This window comes from Macaca fascicularis, chromosome 19 (assembly GCF_037993035.2).
Source record: "Macaca fascicularis isolate 582-1 chromosome 19, T2T-MFA8v1.1".
NCBI classification, from domain to species: Eukaryota; Metazoa; Chordata; class Mammalia; order Primates; family Cercopithecidae; genus Macaca; species Macaca fascicularis.
In genome coordinates, this window is record NC_088393.1 from 24,633,182 (window position 1) to 24,654,201 (window position 21,020).

Below are 21,020 nucleotides of genomic sequence, written 5' to 3' on the forward strand. Positions count from 1 at the left end.
GGATACATTGAAAAAGATAGCAAAGAAGAGATAGAGTTTTCCAGTGCTCTGGGATGAGCCTGCTTCAGCTCCGGGAGGAAGACGTGCCTGAAAAGGCTGCAGCTGAGGCTGTGAATCTTCTTCATCCAGCCCAACCTCTGATCACATCTGCTGTCACTCAGGGCCTGAGAAGGCGGGGTCTTAAACGTTATCCAATCAGGGACGCTGTCCTGGGAACTGTCCAATCAGGCACACAGCTGGAACGAACAGGGCGGCTTCCGGGATTTGGCCGGGGGGCCTTTGCCTCTCACTGCAGCCGGAGGTCCAGGTCTAGTGCTCACTGCTATGTGTCTTCTGCTTCTAGAGGCCTAGCCTCTGTGGCCTTGTGACCTGCAGTTATTGGAGATCCACAACTAGGAAGTCAGGACCCCCTGGAAGCCTAGAAATGGTGACAGGGCCAGTCCGACATCCCGAGAGAGGGAGCGGGGGTGGTTGGAACCGGCGGGAAGCGGCTGTGGGGGGACTCACGCCTCCCTGCAGTCAGCTCCACTATGTTCGCCCCGAGTTCTCCTTGTCCAGCTCGGCCTCAGTCCCCTTCAGCCATGAGATGGCGGCTGCGCTGGCAGCTGGGCCTCCGGGCGTCCTATCTCTTCCCTGTGTAGTGATTGTGCCCTGGCCTGGAGCCCTCTCTGGGCAGCTCTGCACCAGTAGCCCCGCATCTCTCCCAGATGGTGCAGAGACCATGGGAGGAACCTCAGGGCAGAATCCTGACTCGGGGTGCGGGTTCATATGGGAAGCGTTTTTGTCCATAGGCTTCCCAGGCTTTCTTTTTTCCTGTTAAAAATTTATGGTGTCACCGCGAAAATTTTAAATAATTCAGAGCACCTGGCTGTGGTTTGTAATTTGTAATCCATGGAAAGGGCTTGAAGGAAAGACTTATAAGGTTCGTGATAAAAAGCAAATTGAGTAATTGGCTAGGTACTGTGATGTACTTTTTGTTGTTGTTTTGTTTTGTTTTTCTTTTTTTTTGGAGACAGTCTCCGTTGCCTACGCTGGAGTCCAGTGGTGTGATCTCGGCTCACTGCAACCTCTGCCTCCGTAGTAGCTGGGACTACAGGTGCCCGCCACCACACTTGGCCATTTTTTTAAAAAAAAAACTTTTAGTAAAGACGGAGGGAGGGGTTTACCATGTTGGCCAGGCTGGTCCTGAACTCCTGACCTCAGGTGATCCACCCACCTCGGCCTTTCAAAGTGTTGGGATTACAGGCGTGAGCCCCACGCCTGCCCTAGTTTCTTAATTTTTAAAATCAAGGTGGAAATATCCTGGTTATGTAATCAGAGCTTAATTGGCAGTTTATAGTTGGTTAAACCCGAAGCTTGTTTCCACCAATGTAGTAATTTACCAAAAAATGCTCTTGATTTAGACTTTTTTTAAAAGTAGAAATCCGGGGACTAGAGCCACCTCAATCTAATTTCCTGCCACTTAATGATTTTCACACTCCACAGAGGACTGATTTTTCCCTGAAATTTTCACTAGTGTACCAAGAAGGGCCTCAGGTCTACCCCTTATCCCCTTTTCCTCCAGTCTAACTCTGGCTTGCAGAAAAATACTAAATTTCCATTTTGGTCTGACATTCCCAAATGCCAATTTTCCCACCCTAATGCACTTTATCAACTATTTATCCTTTAGTATACATTTTGATACCTATTTTAAGTAATTCTTTTTATTTTTAATTTTTGAGATGGAGCCTTGCTCTGTTACCCAGGCTGGAGTACAGTGGCACAACCTCGGCTTACTGCAGGCTTTGTCTCCCAGGCTCAAACGATTCTCTTGTCTCCTCCCAAGTAGCTGGAATTACAGTTGCCCAGCACCACGCCTGGCTAATTTTTGTATTTTTAGTAGAGATGGGGTTTCACTATGTTGGCCAGGCTGGTCTCGAACTCCTGGCTTTAAGAAATCTGCCTGCCTCAGCCTCCCAAAGAGCTGGAATTACAGACATGAGCCACCACACCTGGCCTATTAATCATTTTTTGACAAAGCATTTGATGGCACATTTAAAAAGATTTTTTAAAAAATATTTCCTGTGAGAAGAAAGCAAAGAATAATCTGACACTGTATGGTGAAATATCTCTCTGCATTTTTTTCTTCTATTTTCACTAGACACAGATATCAGAATGTTTTTGGGTCAGGTTTTCCTTTTGAAACTTTATAGGGTGATGTGTCTTCAGTCACTCTTCAGTATTTTATTTTTATTTTTTATTTTTTGTGAGACAGAGTCTTGCTCTATCACCCACAGGCTGGAGTGCAGTGGCCTGTGATCTCGGCTCATTGCAAGCTCCACCTCCAGGTTCAGGCAATTCTCCTGCCTCAGCCTCCCAAGTAGCTGGGACTACAGGTGCCTGCCACCACGTGTTGGGGTCCGCGTGTTTCCTAAACAAAGGAATGAACACACAAGACAACACAAGACAAGACAAACATGGCGGCCGCCTCGAATGGCGCGCTCCGCTTTATTTTATATAGTTGTTTGTGGAATGTTGCGAAGTCACAAGACACATCGTTGTTTTTCTGACCTTTCCCTGACTTTCTGGATTTTCAAGATGTTTACATATAAACAGGCCCCCAACGCCCTGCTTCGTTTGCAAGAGCAGGACTTGTCGGGAACGCCCTGCTTCGTTTGCGAGAGCAGGACTTATGGGGAACACCCTGTTTGTGAGCACGTAGTCCTCTACATTTCCGCTTTCCTTATTTACAAGTTTGAATTTCTTTTAAAACCATCATTACATGTTGGGCTCGCTGGGATTCGGTGTTTGCCCTTTGGCACCGTCTCCAGCAGACTGTGAAAAATGACAAAGGCAAGAACAACAATCAATACATTACTAGAAACAGGTCAGCAAAGTTTTTACAGGACTCATAGGGTTCAAAGACGTCAAACTTTGTGCAATACCAGTCATCAAATCTGCACCAGTCAGCAACGGTAACTGATTGCAAAATGTTTCAGAAATGTTCTGTGTTAATTCTTGTATTTCTAGGGAAAAATTATTATGACCAATTAAAAGTCTCTTTATCTCAGTCCAATTATGTACAGTGCTGTCAAAAGGAACAGGAGTAATACAAAATTGGGTAGTGTTCCAATCACATTTCAACAAAGCTCGGGTATTCAACACTGTTAGCTGATCTCCCAACCAATAAACCACTTGTTTTAGATTATCTACTCGTTCAGTCAAATGAGCATCTATGTCTTGTTGCTGCTGCCACAACAAATGTGATTGTTCATGCCATTGTTGCACAAATTCTGCATTTTGTATATTCTGGTGTAGAGCTAATCCAGCAACAGCGGCAGTGGAAGCAATTGCTACAAGTCCTATCACCGCGGTCACGACGATTTCAACCATTCTCCGACTGCGGTGGACAAGATCTTGCATAACCTTATAAATTTGAGTAACCCCAGCAGATTCACTCCGACCGGGTTTTCCACATTGATAGCATATACCTTGTTTAGAATTGCCTTTTAAAGCCTTAGAAAGTGCCCCAGCAAACAATTGAGCATTGTAAATAGCTCCTCCAACACCTGCACAAGCCCGAATGTATTCATCTAAATCAGCCCCACTAGCTTTTAGAGGACGCAGCAATTTTTGGCACTCAGGATTAGCACTCTCAAAAGTCAGAGTATTCAAAAGAATTTTAGCAGTAGGGCTTGAACCTACAGTCTTTAATACAGTATTTTGAAGATGGGCTACAAAATCTGGATATGGCTCTGTGGCTCTTTGTAGGATCTTTACAAAAGATAAAGAAGTTTTATCCGCTATTTTAATCTTAGTCCACGCTTTTAAAAACAAGGCTTTAATCTGAGTGAGAGTAATATCATCTAGGCCTGCCTGAGCATTAAGAGTGGCGTATTGTCCTGAACCCGTAAGCTGCTCTTCAGTAGGTCTTGGGGGATTTCGCGTAGCATTTTTTCTAGCTTGTACTCTTGCTTTCTCTCACCACCAACTTTTTAATTGAAGCCATTGCAAACGATTAAGGACAGTCTGTCCCAACGTTTTCCAGTCAATAGGAATCATCATATGTTTTGAAGGAATCGAGAAGGCCAAGGACAAACGGTGATTGAGGTCCATAATTAGAAATTGCAGCTTTCATTTCTTTCAAAAATTTAAATTGTAGGGCTGTAAAAGTCACATTCTGGCCACCGTTTGGGAACTGAGCATTGGGGCCGAAAGCAGCCCGTGTTATTGGGAATAAATCTAATTCCTCAAAATCACCCTTTTCCTTCTATTTCTTTTTTTCTCCTACAGGAGGAAGAGGCACAGAGAAAACCTGACCTGACATAGACAAAGAGGTTGGAGGTGGAGGCAAAGGGAAATCCTTTTAGCATAAGGGAAGGTAACAGGGAAGGCTCATGGCGGATAGGAGAAACAGGAGCAGTGGTATTTTGCAATTTTAACAACTGTTGTAACATCTCTAAAATGTGCTGCAAATCAGAATTTCCTTCAGATGAAGGAGGCATTAGCTCTTTTTCCAATTCCTTGTCTTCAATAACCGGGGCATAAACATGTTTCTCTCTAAGATCATTCCTCTCTCAAGCTTCAGATGCCTCACCTCCTGTGGCAGTATCGCCATGCTCCGAGTCAGTTTCAAGTAACTCTAATGCCTGAGTAATGGAATTACACAAAGTCCACAAAGTCCACAAAGTCAGAGGCATCGTTTGCCCCCGCTGATGAGCTCGACGCAGGACTTTAACCACTTGTAACCATTCCTTTCGATTTAATTGCACTTTGGTTTGATATTGAAACCAATAACAATGTTGTTCAACATGGGCAAACAATCACTTCAAAGTCTTATGTTCCTTAACTAACTTCTACTCCTATAGACATCAACAGTCCCTGGAGTAACCGCAAATATTTAGAGGCCAGAGAGGTGGAATTCCCCATAATTTTCCCGTGGGTCCCCCTTTCTTTATTTACCTGCCTGGGGTGTTCCCCCTCCAGTTCCTTGCTCTCGTGGAGCCACGGACCCTGCTCGCTGCGCCACATGTTGGGGTCCGCGTGTTTCCTAAACAAAGGAATGAACACATAAGACAACACAAAGACAAGACAAACATGGCGGCCGCCTCAAATGGTGCACTCCGCTTTATTTTATACAGTCGTTTGTGGAATGTTGCCAAGTCACAAGACACATCGTTGTTTTTCTGACCTTTCCCTGACTTTCTGGATTTTCAAGATGTTTACATATAAACAGGCCCCCAATGCCCTGCTTCGTTTGCAAGAGCAGGACTTATTGGGAATGCCCTGCTTCGTTTGCAAGAGCAGGACTTGTTGGGAATGCCCTGCTTCGTTTGCGAGAGCAGGACTTATGGGGAACACCCTGTTTGTGAGCACGTAGTCCTCTACAACCACGCCTGGCTATTTTTTTTTTTTTTTTTTTGTATTAGAGACGGGGTTTCACTGTGTTAGCCATGATGGTCTTGATCTCCTGACCTTGTGATCCGCCCACCTTGGCCTCCCAAAGTGCTGGAATTACAGGCGTGAGCCACCGCGTCCGGCCCACCCTTCAGTTTTTCTTGGACCTGGGTTTCAGTACTGTATGGGGATAAACATGGCTATGTCTGCTAGAGTGTCTTGTGAATATCAGCTACTGGGTCGTTTTCCCTCATAGGACATAGGGTCGTTTTCCCTCATAGGAGGTATTTAGTGTAGCTTCTCAAGTGTGCAGGTGGATGCCCTGAGGCTAAGAGGCATTTCCTGCTGCCTTTTTTTTTTTTTTAAGTTAACCCCTTGAGACATTAATATTGTCTTCACCCAACTTAACTTTCATTTCTTGGAGACACATTGCTGGTCAGCCAATCAGATACTAGTATTGAGGAGAAAAATAATTTCTGCATTCTGAATTCCTCTAGGGGACAGAAAAATAGTGCAAGAAAAATAGTAAAAAATCTCCAGGAAAAAAAAAAAAACTACCAAACCCCAAAAATCTGACTCCATTGAGATGGTGTAAGAACTTGCAGAGTAAAATGTGCCCAAGGCACTCACTGGGGCATAGTTCAGAGTCTCCTGAGAGGGATTATTGAGTACTTAAGTGAGCAGGATGGGGTGGGACACTCAAGTAATTGAATGGCCTGACTTGACACTTGAGTAAGACATATCTGTATCTTGAAAAGATTTGTTCACTTATTTTGACCTGAGGTTTATTATTTTTTTAAAGACAGACTTTCCCTCTCTCACCCAGGCTGGGGTGAAGTGGTGCCATCTTAGTTCACTGCAACCTCCAAATCCCAATTTCAAGTGATTCTCTTGCTTGAGCCTCCCAAGTAGCTAGGACTACAAGTGTGCACCACCACTCCCAGCTAGTTTTTGTATTTTTAGTAGAGATGGAGTTTCACCATGTTAGCGAGGATAGTCTCAAGCTTCTGACCTCAAGTGACACATGCCTGGGCCTTCCAAAGTGCTGAGATTACAGGCCTGAGCCAATGTGCTCAGCTGTCCTCAGTTTTTTAACTATATATTGCATTTTATTAGTAGAGCTTGAAAGGTAACAAAATATAAGGGCATAAAAGAGGTGAGTTTCAAAAACATTAATATCTAATAATATATTTTATTTGTTGAAAATTTTCACTTCCTTTTTTTTCCTCGGAGTGGGTTTGGAAATATTCTCAGGTGTGTTTTTTTATGGCTGAGTGATTTCAAACAGAATTCCATCTAGCTTTTAGAATGGTAGCTACCAAGAAAAAAAATAAAGAAAAATCCCTCTTCAATTTCAGCTGTAGACAGTTGAATACATTCCCACAAAAAAATATGGTAGATAATTGGTGAGTTACATAGATTCCTGAAAACTTCAGTTCCCTTTTGCAGCAGTGTAAATTTTTGACAGTGAATATCTTTGTTCTATATCCTGTTTTATTGTGTGTTTGTGTTTAAGATAGAGTCTCACAGCAACGCCCAGGCTGGAGTACAATGGTGCAGTCTTAGCTCACTGCAACCTCCACTTCCCAAGTTCAAGAGATTCTCCTGCCTCAGCCTCCTGAGTAACTGAGACTACAGGCACGTGCCATCACACTCAGCTAATTTTTGTATTTTTAGTATGGATGGGGTTTCACCATGTTGGCCAGGCTGGGCTCAAACTCCTGACCTCAAGTGATCCGCCTACCTCAGCCTCCCTGAGTGCTGAGATTACAGGTGTGAGCCACCTGGCCTGGCCTGGCCCTATATCCTGTTACTTTGATTTTTGAGATTAAGGCTAAATTTTATGTGATGAAGTTTGGTGCCTCCCAGGAGTGTTCCCATGTGACTAATTTTTTTGTTTGTTTATTTGAGACACAGTTTTGCTCTTGTTGCCCAGGGTGGAGTGCAATGGTGCAATCTTAGCTCACTGCAACCTACACCTCCTAGGTTCAAGCGATTCTCCTGCCTCAGTCTTCTGAGTAGTTGAAATTACAGGAGCCTGGCTAATTTTTGTATTTTTAGTAGAGATGGGGTTTGACCACGTTGGCCAGACTGGTCTCAAACTCCTGACCTCAGGTGATCCACCCACCTCGGCCTCCCAAAGTCCTGAAATTACAGGCATAAGCCATTGTGCCTTGATTACTATGTGATTTTTAATATAAATAATAAAATTATACATTTATTGTCTGAAAAAAATAAATACTTTTGCTTTTCTTACTGAGGCAAAATATAAGTACCTTAAAATGTTCTTCCCTTACTTGAACACTGTGAGTAATTTTGCTGAATTTTTCTAACAGTTTTAATTTCAAAAACCAAGAAATTCTGACTGTAGTAACTCTGAAATGGAAATTAAAGCTTAAGGTGCAGGAGTGTGTCCCTCTTAGTTCTGGTTGCCATGAGAGTACACACGAACAAGGAAAGTGGGGGGGGGGGGTTACTACCTCTAATGCAGCTTGTCCTTCTTACTGTGTCCTGCCTTGGTTGGATGGAGTTGGATGGCACAATCTAAGCTAAACCTGCTTAGCTAACTTGAAAAGTACAGGAATGCGGTTATACTGGTGGGAAGGCAGGAAGATCAGTTTCATGGGAAGTAGCTGTTGCCATAGGAGAGGTAATTCACAGAGTGGGTAGCAGATGTGGAATGTGGGCTCCATAGATAAGAACTGGCTAGAAGGTTGTTTACCAGGGCAGGGGAAACACGGAGAGTAAGGAAGTCTGGCCTTGAAAGCAAGGGAAAAAAGGCAAAGAAACTTAAGCAAGCTAAACTTTTGAAGAAGAATTTCTTACTGTATTCAACATCTATGCATTACACGATTAAGAAAATGCTAGTTTAAACAGGATGGTATTTATTACCCAGAAAGTTCTGAAAAAACTATCAGGAGATACCTGCTTATTAGGGTGCTAAAGAAAAACTACTTAAAATCATTATTAAAAATTGTAGAACATGGAAGATAGCTGTATCTTGAACTTTCCACAAAAATGATGTTTTCTTACGGTTAAATTCAGACTGTAACTGACTTTAGTGGGGGCAATATTTCAGTAGTGATGCTGTGTCCTTCTGGGTGCATCTGCACACTATAAAAACTTGCCCTGGTGCAGTTGATGTTAATAACTCAATAAGCTCTCACAGATTTTTTCTCTATAGATTTTTCTCTTCATCAGTAGGTATCTTTATGCAGCTGATGTGCATAAACCATCACATTTGATTGGCAGCTACCCTTTTTTTTAAGTTTTTTTTTGCATTTATCTTTCTTTGGTAAAAGAAAGCTCTCATCGTTTATAGGCTAGAAAAACAAAACAAAACAAAAACAAACACAGGGTCTTCCACTTACTGGATGTTTGACAAAATAGTCTTTTGGGGCCAAAACATTGGCATTACTGGTGAGCTTCGTAGAGATTCAGTAACCCAGGCTTTATTTCAGATCTCCTGAAAAGACAATCTGCATTAACAAGATGTCCAGTTTATTGTACACATTAAAATTTGAGTGGTACCTTCTAACTCAACATAACTGTTTTGTCTGAAAAATAAAAACAACTATGTCTTTTTCATCTGAAAAATATACACAGCTCATTCTGTATTATGTAAATATAGCACTCAAAAATGTACATGTTTGTGTTTATGCCCTCAATTTTACACTTTATCATTCAGACAAGTATCATATGTACACTGATATTATGGATATTATGCCACTCTCTTCTCTCAGAATTAGAGAATACATTAGAAAACATTTGTGTGTTGACAATTATTTTATGGAATAATTTCAGTCACTCTTATAAGTCAGAACAAGTTCTATTCACTTTCTGATTTTACCTTGAGTCAAAAAAAAAATTCTGCCCATAGCCACTTTTTAAATAGGTGTGTTTGTGTATGTCTTCCAGGGACTGTTGACATTTAGGGATGTGGCCATAGAATTCTCTCTGGAGGAGTGGCAGTGCCTGGACACTGCGCAGAAAAATTTATATAGGAATGTGATGTTAGAAAACTACAGAAACCTGGCTTTCCTAGGTAAGGATAACTGTATGTCTGTATGTATTGAGATGGAGTCTTGCTCTGTCGCCAGGCTGGAGTGCCGTGACATGATCTCGGATCACTACAACCTTTCCTTCCAGGTTCCAGCAATTCTCCTGCCTCAGCCTCCTGAGTAGCTTGTGATCTGCCTGACTCAGCTACCCAAAGTATTGGGATTACAGGCATAAGCCTCCACACCTGGCCATGCAAGATCCGCCTCCCAGGTTCAACCAATTCTCCTGCCTCAGCCTCCTGAGTAGCTGGGATTACAGGCATGTGCCACCACACCTGGCTAATTTTGTATTACTTTTTTTTTTTTAGTAGACACAGGGTTTCCTTTTATTACCTCAAAATTTGGGAAGTCCTCACCCTTTTTTTAATCTTCGACTAACCTCTGTATTATTTTTTTCCATATTCTTTTTCTAAGATTTCTTTAGTGAATATATTGATCTAATTGTATCTAGTAAGTTTTACATTCCATGTTTTAATTTTGTTTGGCAATTTTACTTTTTTTGTTATATATTTGAGGGTATGCCACCACACATCTGTTAATTTTGATTTTTTAGTATATATTATAATTGTGCGTGCCAATATTTAACTTTGTACAATTTACAACATTGTGGAGCAAAATCATATATGAATTAGCCATGTCTTTTTCCAATAGAATTATCTCTGCCTGTATAAATGTTATCCTTGAATTTTTTTGTAACTTGTATATTTGTTGTTTAGGATTGTTTTGAATGGTTTTCTAATCCTGTGTAGATGAGAAGTCAAAATTCTTGTAATTTCAACATCCTATTTGTGAATCTTTATGAATTTTGTGTGGGAGAAACACTTGGATTTGAATATAATTTAAAACTATCATAACTCTGTATCTCTTTTAGGTATTATTATTTTTACTTGTCAAAAAACATAACAAAATTTACCAGAAAATATTTTTAAATATTCAGTTTAGTCATGTTAATTATCTTGACAATGTCATGTAACATATTGCTAAAATGTTTTTATCTTGCAAAGCTAAATCTTAAAACATATTAAACCACTACCAAGTTTTCCTTTTTTTTTTTTTTTTTTGGAGATGGAGTCTTGCTCTGTCACCCTAACTGCTGTGCAGTGGTGTGATCTCAGCTCACTGCAACCTCCACCTCCCAGGTTCAAGCAATTTTAGTGCCTCAGGGTCCTGAGTAGCTGGGACTACAGGTGCCCACCACCATGCTTTTCTAAATTTTGCATTTTTAGTAGACGTGGGGTTTCGCCATGTTGGCCAGGCTGGTTTCAAACTCCTGACTTTAGGTGATTCACCCACCTCAGCCTCCCAAAGTGCTGGGATTACAGGTGTGATCTACCATGCCTGGCCCCAGTTTTTTCTGTTTTATGGCACTTTGCAAATACCACTCTCTTCTTTGTTTCTAAGAGTGTAACTTCTTCATATATCTCATACAATCTCTGTCTTCTTGTGGCTGGCTCATTTCATTTAGCATAATGCCATCAAGATTTATATTTATGGTTGGTAGAATATTTCCTGCTTTTTGAATACTGAGTGATAGTCCAGAATTTTTTTTTGGGATGGAGTTTCACCTTTGTTGTCCAGGTTGGAGTGCAATGGTGCAATCTTGGCTCACCGCAACCTCTGCCTCCCAGGTTCAAGCGATTCTCCTGCATCAGTCCCCCAAATACCTGGGATTACTGGCATGTGGCTCCAGGCCCAGCTAATTTTGTATTTTTAGTAGAGATGGCATTTTGCCATGTTGGTCAAGCTGGTCTTGAACTCCCAACCTCAGGTCATCTGCTAGCCTCAGCCTTTCAAAGTGCTGGGATTACAGGCTTGAGTCACTGCGTCTGGCCTCAGAATTTTTATATTTCAAATTATGTCTACTAAATGACTTGGTGAAAGAAATTTGCATTGCTTTCACCTATTGTCTTAGAGTAACAATGCTGCAATAATTATGGGTATGTAAATGACTCCTTATATGACCATATATGTGAAAGTTTATGTATGTGCTGCATTCTATTTTATTAGTCCATTTTTTTACCTTTATACTCATACCAAATTGTTTTAATTTTGTAGCTTTGTAATGTGTTTTGAATTAAGAACTTTAATGCCTCCAGCATTGTTTCTTTTTTCTTTTCTTTTTTTTTTTTTTTTTTTTTTTTTTAAGATTATTGTGTACTTCATTGTCTCTTGGGATTCTATATACTTTTGGGGTTGCTGTTTCTTCAAGAATGCAATGAGTAATTTGGAAAACATGGCATTAAATATGTAGATTGCACTGAGAAGGATGGACCTTTTCACAATTTAACTATTTCAACCTTTGTATAAGAGCACACTCAAGAGCGTTAATTTCTATATATTTGTAAATTTTTCAGTTTTTTTCTCATATGGTTGTATGCTCTCATTCCATTTTGGTCATAGAAAGTAGTTCATAGTAGTTTACTTTTAACAATTTTGGTATGACTTCCTTTTTGGCTAAAGATGTGGTTTATCAGGGGAAATGTTGTATGAGCTATTGAGAAGGGTGTGTATTCTGATGTTGTTGAGGAGTGTTCTCCATAACTCTGTTTGGAATAATTGTTTTATACTGCCTTTACGTAGTCTGTTCCCTTATTTACATAATTTTCTTGTTTTATTTTTATTGCAGAAAGTGTGGTATTTGTTTCTATAATTATATTGCTTTCTGTGTGTTTCTTCCACTCTGTCAATATTTGCTTCATATATTTGGAACCCTAATGTGAGACACACACACACACAAATTTGTCATAGGTTCCCAGTGAATGAATCTATTATTTTTTGATGTCCCTCTTTGTTTCTTTGGAGTTTCAATTTCAAGTATATTTTATAAAATATTATACTTTTTGACTGAAGATGTAGCTTGTGTATGATTATTTTGACTGTATCTGCCCTCATTTGATTAATGTTGCATGGAATGTCTACTTTCATACTGCCGCTTCCAGTCTTTTTTAATCATTAGATTTCTTTTTTTTTTTTCTTTTTTCTTGAGATAGAGTTTTGCTCTTTCACCCAGGTAGAAGTGCAGTGGCACAATCTCGGCTTACTGCAACCTTCCAGTTTCTAGTGATTCTCCTGCCCTAGCCTTTTGAGTAGCTAAGATAACAGGTACCTGCCACCACGCCCAACTAATTTTTGTATTTTTAATAGAGATGGAATTTCAGCAGGTTGGCCAGGCTGGTCTCAAACCCCTGACCTCATGATCCATCTTCCTCGGCCTCCCAAAGTGCTAGGATTACAGACAAGAGCCCCCATGCCTGGCCCTAATCATTAGATTTCAACTGACTCCTGTAGAAAGGCAAGATGTATCTTGGTTTTTAAAATGCTTAATAAAACTATTTGTTGAAAGTATGTCTGAATTTAAAAGCTAACTTTATATATATATGTATTTATATATAATTTTCTGAAAGAGAAAGACTTACTATTATTTTGTTAAGTATTTCATTTGATTCTTGCATGTGTGTCTCTTATTTATTCTCTTTCCATTTTTGTCTTTTTGATGTTTGTATTTATATGATTTCATTTATTTTCTTTTTCTTATCTTTTGTTTTTTCCTTTTTCCTATCCTTCTTTTTTCTTTTTTTTTTTTTGAGATGGAGTTTTGCTTTTGTTGTCCAGGCCGGTGCAATGGTGTGATGTCAGCTCACTGCAACCTCTGCCTCCCACCACACCCAGCCTCTTTTGTGTATTTATACAAATATTTTCGTGGTACTTTGGGGATTACATATAACCTTAAAATATACATGTTTTAATCTGTTAAAAAAATAAACTTAAGTTGCATTAAAAAAATTTTTTTTTTTTTTGGACAGAGTCTCGCTCTCAGGCCCAGGCTGTAGTGAAGTGGCAGGATCTCGGCTCACTGCAACCTTTGCCTCCTGGGTTCAAGTGATTCTCCTGCCTCAACCTCCTGAGTAGCTGGGACTACAGGCATGTGCCACTATGCCTGGCTGACTTTTGCATTTTTAGTAGAGACGGGGTTTCACCATGTTGGCCAGGGTGCTCTCAAACTCTTTTTTTTTTTTTTTTTTTTTTTTTGAGACAGAGTCTCTCTCTGTCGCCCAGGCTGGAGTGCAGTGGCATGATCTCGGCTCACTGCAAGCTCCGCCTCTGGGTTTAAGCCATTCTCCTGCCTCAGCCTCCCGAGTAGCTGGGACTACAGGCGCCCGCCACCTCGCCCGGCTAGTTTTTTGTATTTTTTTTAGTAGAGACGGGGTTTCACAGTGTTAGCCAGGATGGTCTCGAGCTCCTGACCTCATGATCCGCCCGTCTCGGCCTCCCAAAGTGCTGGGATTACAGGGTTGAGCCACCGCGCTCAGCCGTTCTCAAACTCTTGACCTCGTGATCCACCTGCCTTGGCTCCCCCAAAGTGCTAGGATTATAGGCATGAACCACAGCGCCCAGCCTCTTTTCTATATTTATACAGAAACTTTTGTAGTACTTTGGGGATTACATATCACTTCTGAAAAATACAACAGTATATTTATTTTGGCAAAATAATAAGTTGCATGTAAAAATTCGTTTTTGTTACATCTTCCCTCAAAGTTGTCATTGATATTGCTAATTATGTCTTATTATGTTGTATATTCATTAACAGATGTTTATAATTTCTATGCTTTTTTCTTACTAATTTCAGAGAATATTTAAAAATGTTTTCTGCACCACTAGGATACTGTTAAGAAATTCTACTATTGTGTATTCGCATATTTTTTTCTAGAAAATAATGTATTTTTATATGATTATATGGGTTTTTAAAATTCATGTTATTTTCAGTAGAAGAAACTATTTTCAGCACCCTTTATATGTAGGGTATATGCAGTTCCAATATACTTTTTTAGAATTTGTTTACCATGGAAGGTTTTTTTTTATTATTTGGCAGGACAGATTCGCTGATCGTATTATTCTCAATAGCTGTTTTTTCACAACTATTTTTATGACTACATCACACAGTTAGTTCCCTTATGACCTGCAAAATTTTTGTTAACAGTTCACAGATTATCTCATAAGACTATGTAAATGGCATACCACTTTTTTCTTTTCTTTTTTTTTTAATTTTTTTTTTTGGAGACAGAGCCTCACTCTATCCCCCAGCCATACTGGAGTGTAGTGGTGTGACCTCAGCTAACTGAAACCCCCACCTCCCAGGTTCAAGCGGTTCTTCAGCCTCAGCCTCCTGAGTAGCTGGGATTAGAGGCACGCACTTCCACACCCGGCTAAATTTTGTAGTTTTAGTAGAGATGGGGTTTCTCCATGTTGGCCAGGCTTGTCCTGAAACCCTGACCTCAGGTGATCTGCTATCCTCCGTCTCCCAAAGTGCCTGGATTACAGGTGTGAGCCACTGCACCTGGTTTGGCACATCCCTTTTATCTTGCAGCTTCAAAGATAATCTTTGTGACTTTTGAAATTGTGCTTATATATGTGTTTGTTATAAATATCTTTCTTTGATCCTAGTTTGTTGAGCTTATTTTTACATCATTTTTTCTTGCTTTTGGAATCTGTCAGTTTTCATTTGTATTTTTTACCTCCACTTTTTTGTTTTCTTTGAAATGTTAAATATTTTTGTTCTCATCCTCATTTTTCTGATTTTCCATAATTGTCTCTGTTCTTGTTTTAATCAGTGAGTGTTACTCAATTTATTGCCAATTCTTAATGTATACGTCTAATATTTTTGTTTTCTTTCAGAAGATTTTATGATATTTCTGTTGGGATGATATTGCCCTATTTTGTACATATAATAATCTTTCAGTTTTTTACCTTAAAGCTACCTGTCAAAATCTTTATAATGTAATTTTGTCATGACATGGTCTGAAAACAATTGTCTTGGATCATGATTATGGGAGTTTCTCAAACATGTTCTTATAATATATGTTGTCTGACATTTTCTGTGTATTTTTTAGTTAAGAAAGCTTACTCTTGTTACTTTGTAGGAGTTAGTAATCAAATGCTACGCCTGTTCCTTTTCTGTGGCACTGCAGTCTCTGCTGCTGTAACATTCTTCTTTAGTCTCAGCAGACTCAGTCTCTCATTTCAAAACATACCACCATTTCATTCAGAACTTTATGTCATGAGTGACAGAAACCAGTTTCAGGAAAAGCCCCTAAAAGCCAGAAATGACAAAGAATGTGTCAGTATTTTACCTTTCTTTTAAAACAATTACTTCTAAAGGCACTATGTTATAGTGGGAAGCAGGAAAAGCTGTGTTGGGTAAATTTAACAGGCTTTCTTTTTCTTCTATGTGGTTTTTTGCATTGTGCTTTTCTGGGACACTGAACACACTTAATTCATTTATAAATTTACCACAGATGTACTTTGATCTCTATGTTTTTGTTACATTCATATGTCTGTGAACGAATTAGGGCTTGTGGTATTTTGCAAAGCCATCTTGTTTATGTAGTTTGTATAAATTTAAAGGTAAGATTTTAAAACTATATTCATGGGAGTAAGTGGAGTAATTTATTTATTTATTTTTCAGGTATATGTCTTCAGTTTGCTCAAAACCTTTGGCCAGAGCAGGGCATGGAAGATTTTTTTCAAAAAGTAATACTGAGAAGATATGAAAAATATGAACATGAGAATTTACAGTTAAGAAAAGGCTGTAAAAGTGTGGATGAGTGTAAGGTACACGAAGAAGGTTATAATGAACTTAACCAGTGTTTCATAACTACCCAGAGAAAAGTATTTCAATGTGGTAAATGTTCGAAAGTCTTATATAAATTTTTAAATTCAAACACACACACTGGAAAGAAAACTTTCAAATGTAAAAAATGTGTCAAATCATTTTGCAGGCTTTCACACATAACCCAGCATAAAAGCATTTATACTACAGAGAAATTTTACCAATGTAAAGAATGTGGAAAAACATTTAATTGGTCCTCAACCCTCACTAATGAAAAGAAGACTCATACTGAAGAGAAACCCTACAAATGTGAAGAATATGGCAAAGTTTTTAATCAAACCTCAAATCTTACTACACATAAGATAACTCACTGAAGAGAAGACTTAAAAGTGTGAAGAATGTGGCAAAGCATTTAGCCGATCTTTAACCCTAACCAGACATAAAAGGATGCACACTGGAGAGAGACCCTACAAATGTGAAGAATGTGGCAAAGCATTTAGCCAATCCTGTGTTCTAACCAAACATAAGAGGATACACACTGGAGAGGAACCTTACAAATGTGAAGAATGTGGCAAAGCATTTGTATTGTCCTCAACCCTAACTATACATAAGAGGCTGCACACTGGAGAGAAACCCTACAAATGTAAAGAATGTGGCAAAGCATTTAGCCAATCCTCAGCCCTAACCAAACATAAGACGATGCACACAGGAGAGAAACCCTACAAATGTGAAGAATGTGGCAAAGCATTTCTATGGCCCTCAACCCTAACTAGACATAAGAGGATTCACACTGGAGAGAAACCCTACAAATGTGAAGAATGTGGCAAAGCATTTCTATGGCCCTCAACCCTAACTGGACATAAGAGGATTCACACTGGAGAGAAACCCTACAAATGTGAAGAATGTGGCAAAGCATTTGTATGGCCCTCAGGCCTTTCTGGACATAAGAGGATTCACACTGGGGAGAAACCCTACAAAGGAGAATAATGTGGCCAAGCATTTAGCCAATCCTCAACCCTTATTACACATAAGATAATTCATACTGGAAGAAACCTTACAAATGTGAAGAATGTGGCAAAGCCTTTAAATGGTCCTCAAATCTTACTAAACATAAGGTAATTCATACTGAAGAGAAACCCTACAAATGTGAAAAATTTGGCAAAACCTTTTACCAGTCTTCAAACCTTACTAACCATAAGAGAATTCATACTGGAGAGAAACACTAATAATGTGAATGTCTTAAAATCTTACTACTAACAAAAGTCTTCTTACTGTCAAAAGATCTATCAGAAAATGTGTCTTTAAAGCGCAGAAGAGTATTTGTTTTGAAAAAGCATTAACAAATATGAAGAGGTTTGTGATCCCTTTACTTGTATCACAGATCTTATTGCACACATTTTGTACTAGAGGAGAATCCTGAGGCAGTTGTTAAAATTTTGTTCAACATCAGTGAGTGTATATTGAGGAAAACCCTGCAGATGTAATGAATTTGGGAAAGTATTTTTCCAAACACTACAAATTATAAAACACTAGAGAGTTTATACTAAAATATGTTTTTGCAGATACAGTAAATATGAAAGATATTCAGTCCAAAATTAAGTCTATGTAAATATTGGAATAATTCACAGTAGAAATATCTAGGGCACTCAAACTTTAGACATTAAATCAGAATGCTGAGTATAGGAAATAATATAAACTATAGTTTGTGTAAACATCAGTTATATATAAGTTTAAAAGAAGTAGAATATTTTTTGGAGTTACAATATTACATTCAAAGTAAACTTGTCAAAATATGGGATTTTTAAAATGAATAATAATGGAGTTAAACTCTTAAATTCATGCTGTTTCATCATTCCTGGTGTATTCACATGTGAAAACATGAGACTAATTGTTGCTGAATAAAATATTTGAGAGATTCATTTATATTAGGTAGGCGTTATTTATGACCTTTTCTATGGAAAGGTAAGGACATTAAGATACATGATGAAAATTTAAGCAGAGAGGCTCTTTGTGGTTAACTTATAATATTGAGTGATGCATGAGGTAGGTGTTCAGAGTAATATTCTGCATAATTATCAAAAACATTCTTAAATTTAGTTAAGTAGTATGCTATTTATTGTACTTTTATGGAATAATACGCAGTATATTTTTAAATTATGTGTGAACTTAACTTTTCAATTCAACATTTTTAACATGTTAAATACTATTGTGCAGTTTTACAGCATACATCCTGATCTCAAATTCTTAGCAAAATGACACTGGCTTTGGGCATGCAAAGAATGAGCATATTACAGACAACCTTAAGACACATCACATGGCCTGGCTTACCTGATGCAATTTTTAATTTTTCTGAAGTAACCTCAAATTACTTCTCTGGAGTAAAGTCAAATTTCAAACATGTATTTGTTTGTTAACGTATTTGATTGTTTTCCTCAGGGACTTCACAGAAAATATATACAACTTTCATTCAGTTAATCTTACCACAGTAGATGGTCTAACACATCCAGAAGACAGCCATATGTAAGACATGCCCATAACCCAAATCATAGAAAAGTTAACACACCAGGTTCTTGACGAAGCAACAGTATAACCGTGCAAATACACAGATGTTTCAGAAAAAATAACATCACCCTATGGACAACATGTAAGGTGACAACTATCCAGGGCTCTCCAAAATCAGTCACTATGAACGGCTTATCTAAAAGTTGGCTTAAAAATACTTGTCACCACAAATTGGTTCTAAACATACTATTGATTCCAATTTTGGATTTTCAAAACAAGATAATAGGCTGGTAAGATATATTTATAACTAACTTGTAATTAGACTTCTAAATGCACGCATATGCTTGGGTCCAGTGAGGCAAAAAAAACTGAGTTATTGGTAGATTACCTTAAGATTTAATTTTTCAAAAAACATACTTAAGCTTAGTTTTAGAAGTATTCTTCCCAGCATCTCTTCACCAAGGGATTTCAGTTTTAAAAAGTGAGAGGTAGGGAGGGCTTTTAAAAGTTTTATTCCTTTGTATTCAGTTTATCTTGTCCTATACAGAAATGGAATAAAGTGTGGTGTCTGTCCTAATGTTATTTATGGTTCTGGTGATGCAGAAATATCCGTTCTCCCCAAAATGAAGAAACCAGTGCTACCTGGGCCCCAAAGGGATGTTTAGGTTACATCTGTCAGGATTGATACCATAAGAGAGAACCATTTTTGGAGCACAGTGGGGTTCAGCTGAGATTTTGGTGAGTCATGTGGATGACATCAGAGACAAGAATTACCCAAAATGAGAGTGTCAATAAGACTTTCATGTGAGATGGTCTTAGAAGATGGTGCCCCAACTCACACAGAAGAGGATGGCTGTGCAGTCAAGAGACAGATATTTTTTCTCAGGAGCAGAAGTCTGAATGTTATTTTTCTCTTTTTTCTTTTCCTTCTTTTTTTTTTTTTTCTTGAGACAAAGTTTCACTCTTGTTGCCCAGGCTGAAGTGCAATGGTGTGATCTCGGGTCACCACAATCTTTGCCTCCTGGTTTCAAGGGATTCTCTTGCCTCAGCCTCCCGAGTAGCTGGGATTACAGGCATGCACCACCACTCCTGGCTATTTTTCAATTTTTAGTAGAGACGGGGTTTCTCCATGTTGGTCAGGCTGGTCTTGAACTCCCGACCTCAGGTGATCCTCCCGCCTTGGCCTCCAAAGTGCTGGGATTACAGGTGTGAACCCACCTCGGCCTTCCAAAGTTCTGGGATTATAGGCGTGAGCTACAGCTCCCGGCCTCATCACACTACTTTTTGGCCCAACACTTTTTACCACTTTTCAGAGTTTTTACAAGCCTGCTCTAGCCCCTACCTACTTCATCATGACAGTCATTCACCTCATTCAGTGTCTTTTCTTTTTCCAAAAGACACTGTGTCCCCCTTCCCTGGACACATCCACCTTTTCAACCTCAGGGCTTTTGTACCCACTGTTCTCAGAAGCATACTTTCTCCTGTCACCCATCCTTCAGATATTAGCTCAAGTGTCACTTCCACAGGATACCTTCCTTAACCTGCATCCTGGCTTCCTCCATTCCTCTCCCATACACAAAGGCCAAACTTTACTTCATAGGTTCTTGTCATACTTTACTTTGAGCAGTTAACACTGATAGAAGTGACCCATTTATGGCTAGATGAGTCTCTTTCAATGTGATCTATCCTCTATGAGATTAGCAACTGCCTTTGCCACACCGGTAGGCTTGGTGATAAAGACAGAACCTTCACAAGCAGATATTTAAATATTAATGGAATAAATAAAAATCTGTAAATGTCAAAACATCATGGGAATGGTAAAGGTAGTGAAAAACTATTTTCTAAAATTACTTCTCTGAAGTAAACTCGAATTTAAGCATGTATGTATTAATTTATTTCAATAATTTCCTCAGAGACTTCACAGGAAATATATTCAACTTTCTTTCACTTAATCTCACCAAAATAGATGGTCTAACATATCCAGAAAACAGCCATATGTAAGACATGCCCATTCCCCAAAGCATAGAAAACTTAACACATTAGGGTCTTGAGAAAACAGCAGTATAACAGAGCAAATACACAAATATTTAAGGAAAAATACACCCAACAGACAACATGTGTGGTCACCATTATCCAGCACTCTCCAAAGTAAGTAACTATGAGTGGCTTATCCAAAAGCTGCCTTAAATATGCTTGTAACCACAAATTGGTTCTGAGCATGCCATTGATTCCAATTTTGAATATTCACAAGGTAGTTATCTGGTAAGATATATTTATAACTGACTTGTAATAAGACTTCTAAATGCACACATACGCTTGGGTCACAGTGAGGCAAAGAACTCTGAGTTATTTGTAGAGTACCTTAAGATTTAAGTTTTCAAAAAACATACTTAAGCTTAGGTTTAGAAGTATTTTTCCCAATATCTTTTCATCAAGCTATTTCAATTTTTAAAAGTGAAGAGTAGGGAGGGCTT

General features: G+C 38.9%; 1 protein-coding gene across 1 annotated transcript; it reads left to right on the forward strand.

Moving 5' to 3' along the window:
• The first annotated feature begins 424 nt into the window (after positions 1-424).
• Positions 425-19,128, forward strand: LOC141406928 (zinc finger protein 430-like). Its single transcript, XM_074024723.1, has 3 exons — positions 425-710; positions 9,272-9,421; positions 15,901-19,128. The coding sequence occupies exons 1-3, from the start codon at positions 425-427 to the stop codon at positions 16,416-16,418; spliced, it is 954 nt and encodes a 317-aa protein (XP_073880824.1). The 3' UTR covers positions 16,419-19,128.
• The last annotated feature ends 1,892 nt before the right edge of the window (positions 19,129-21,020 follow it).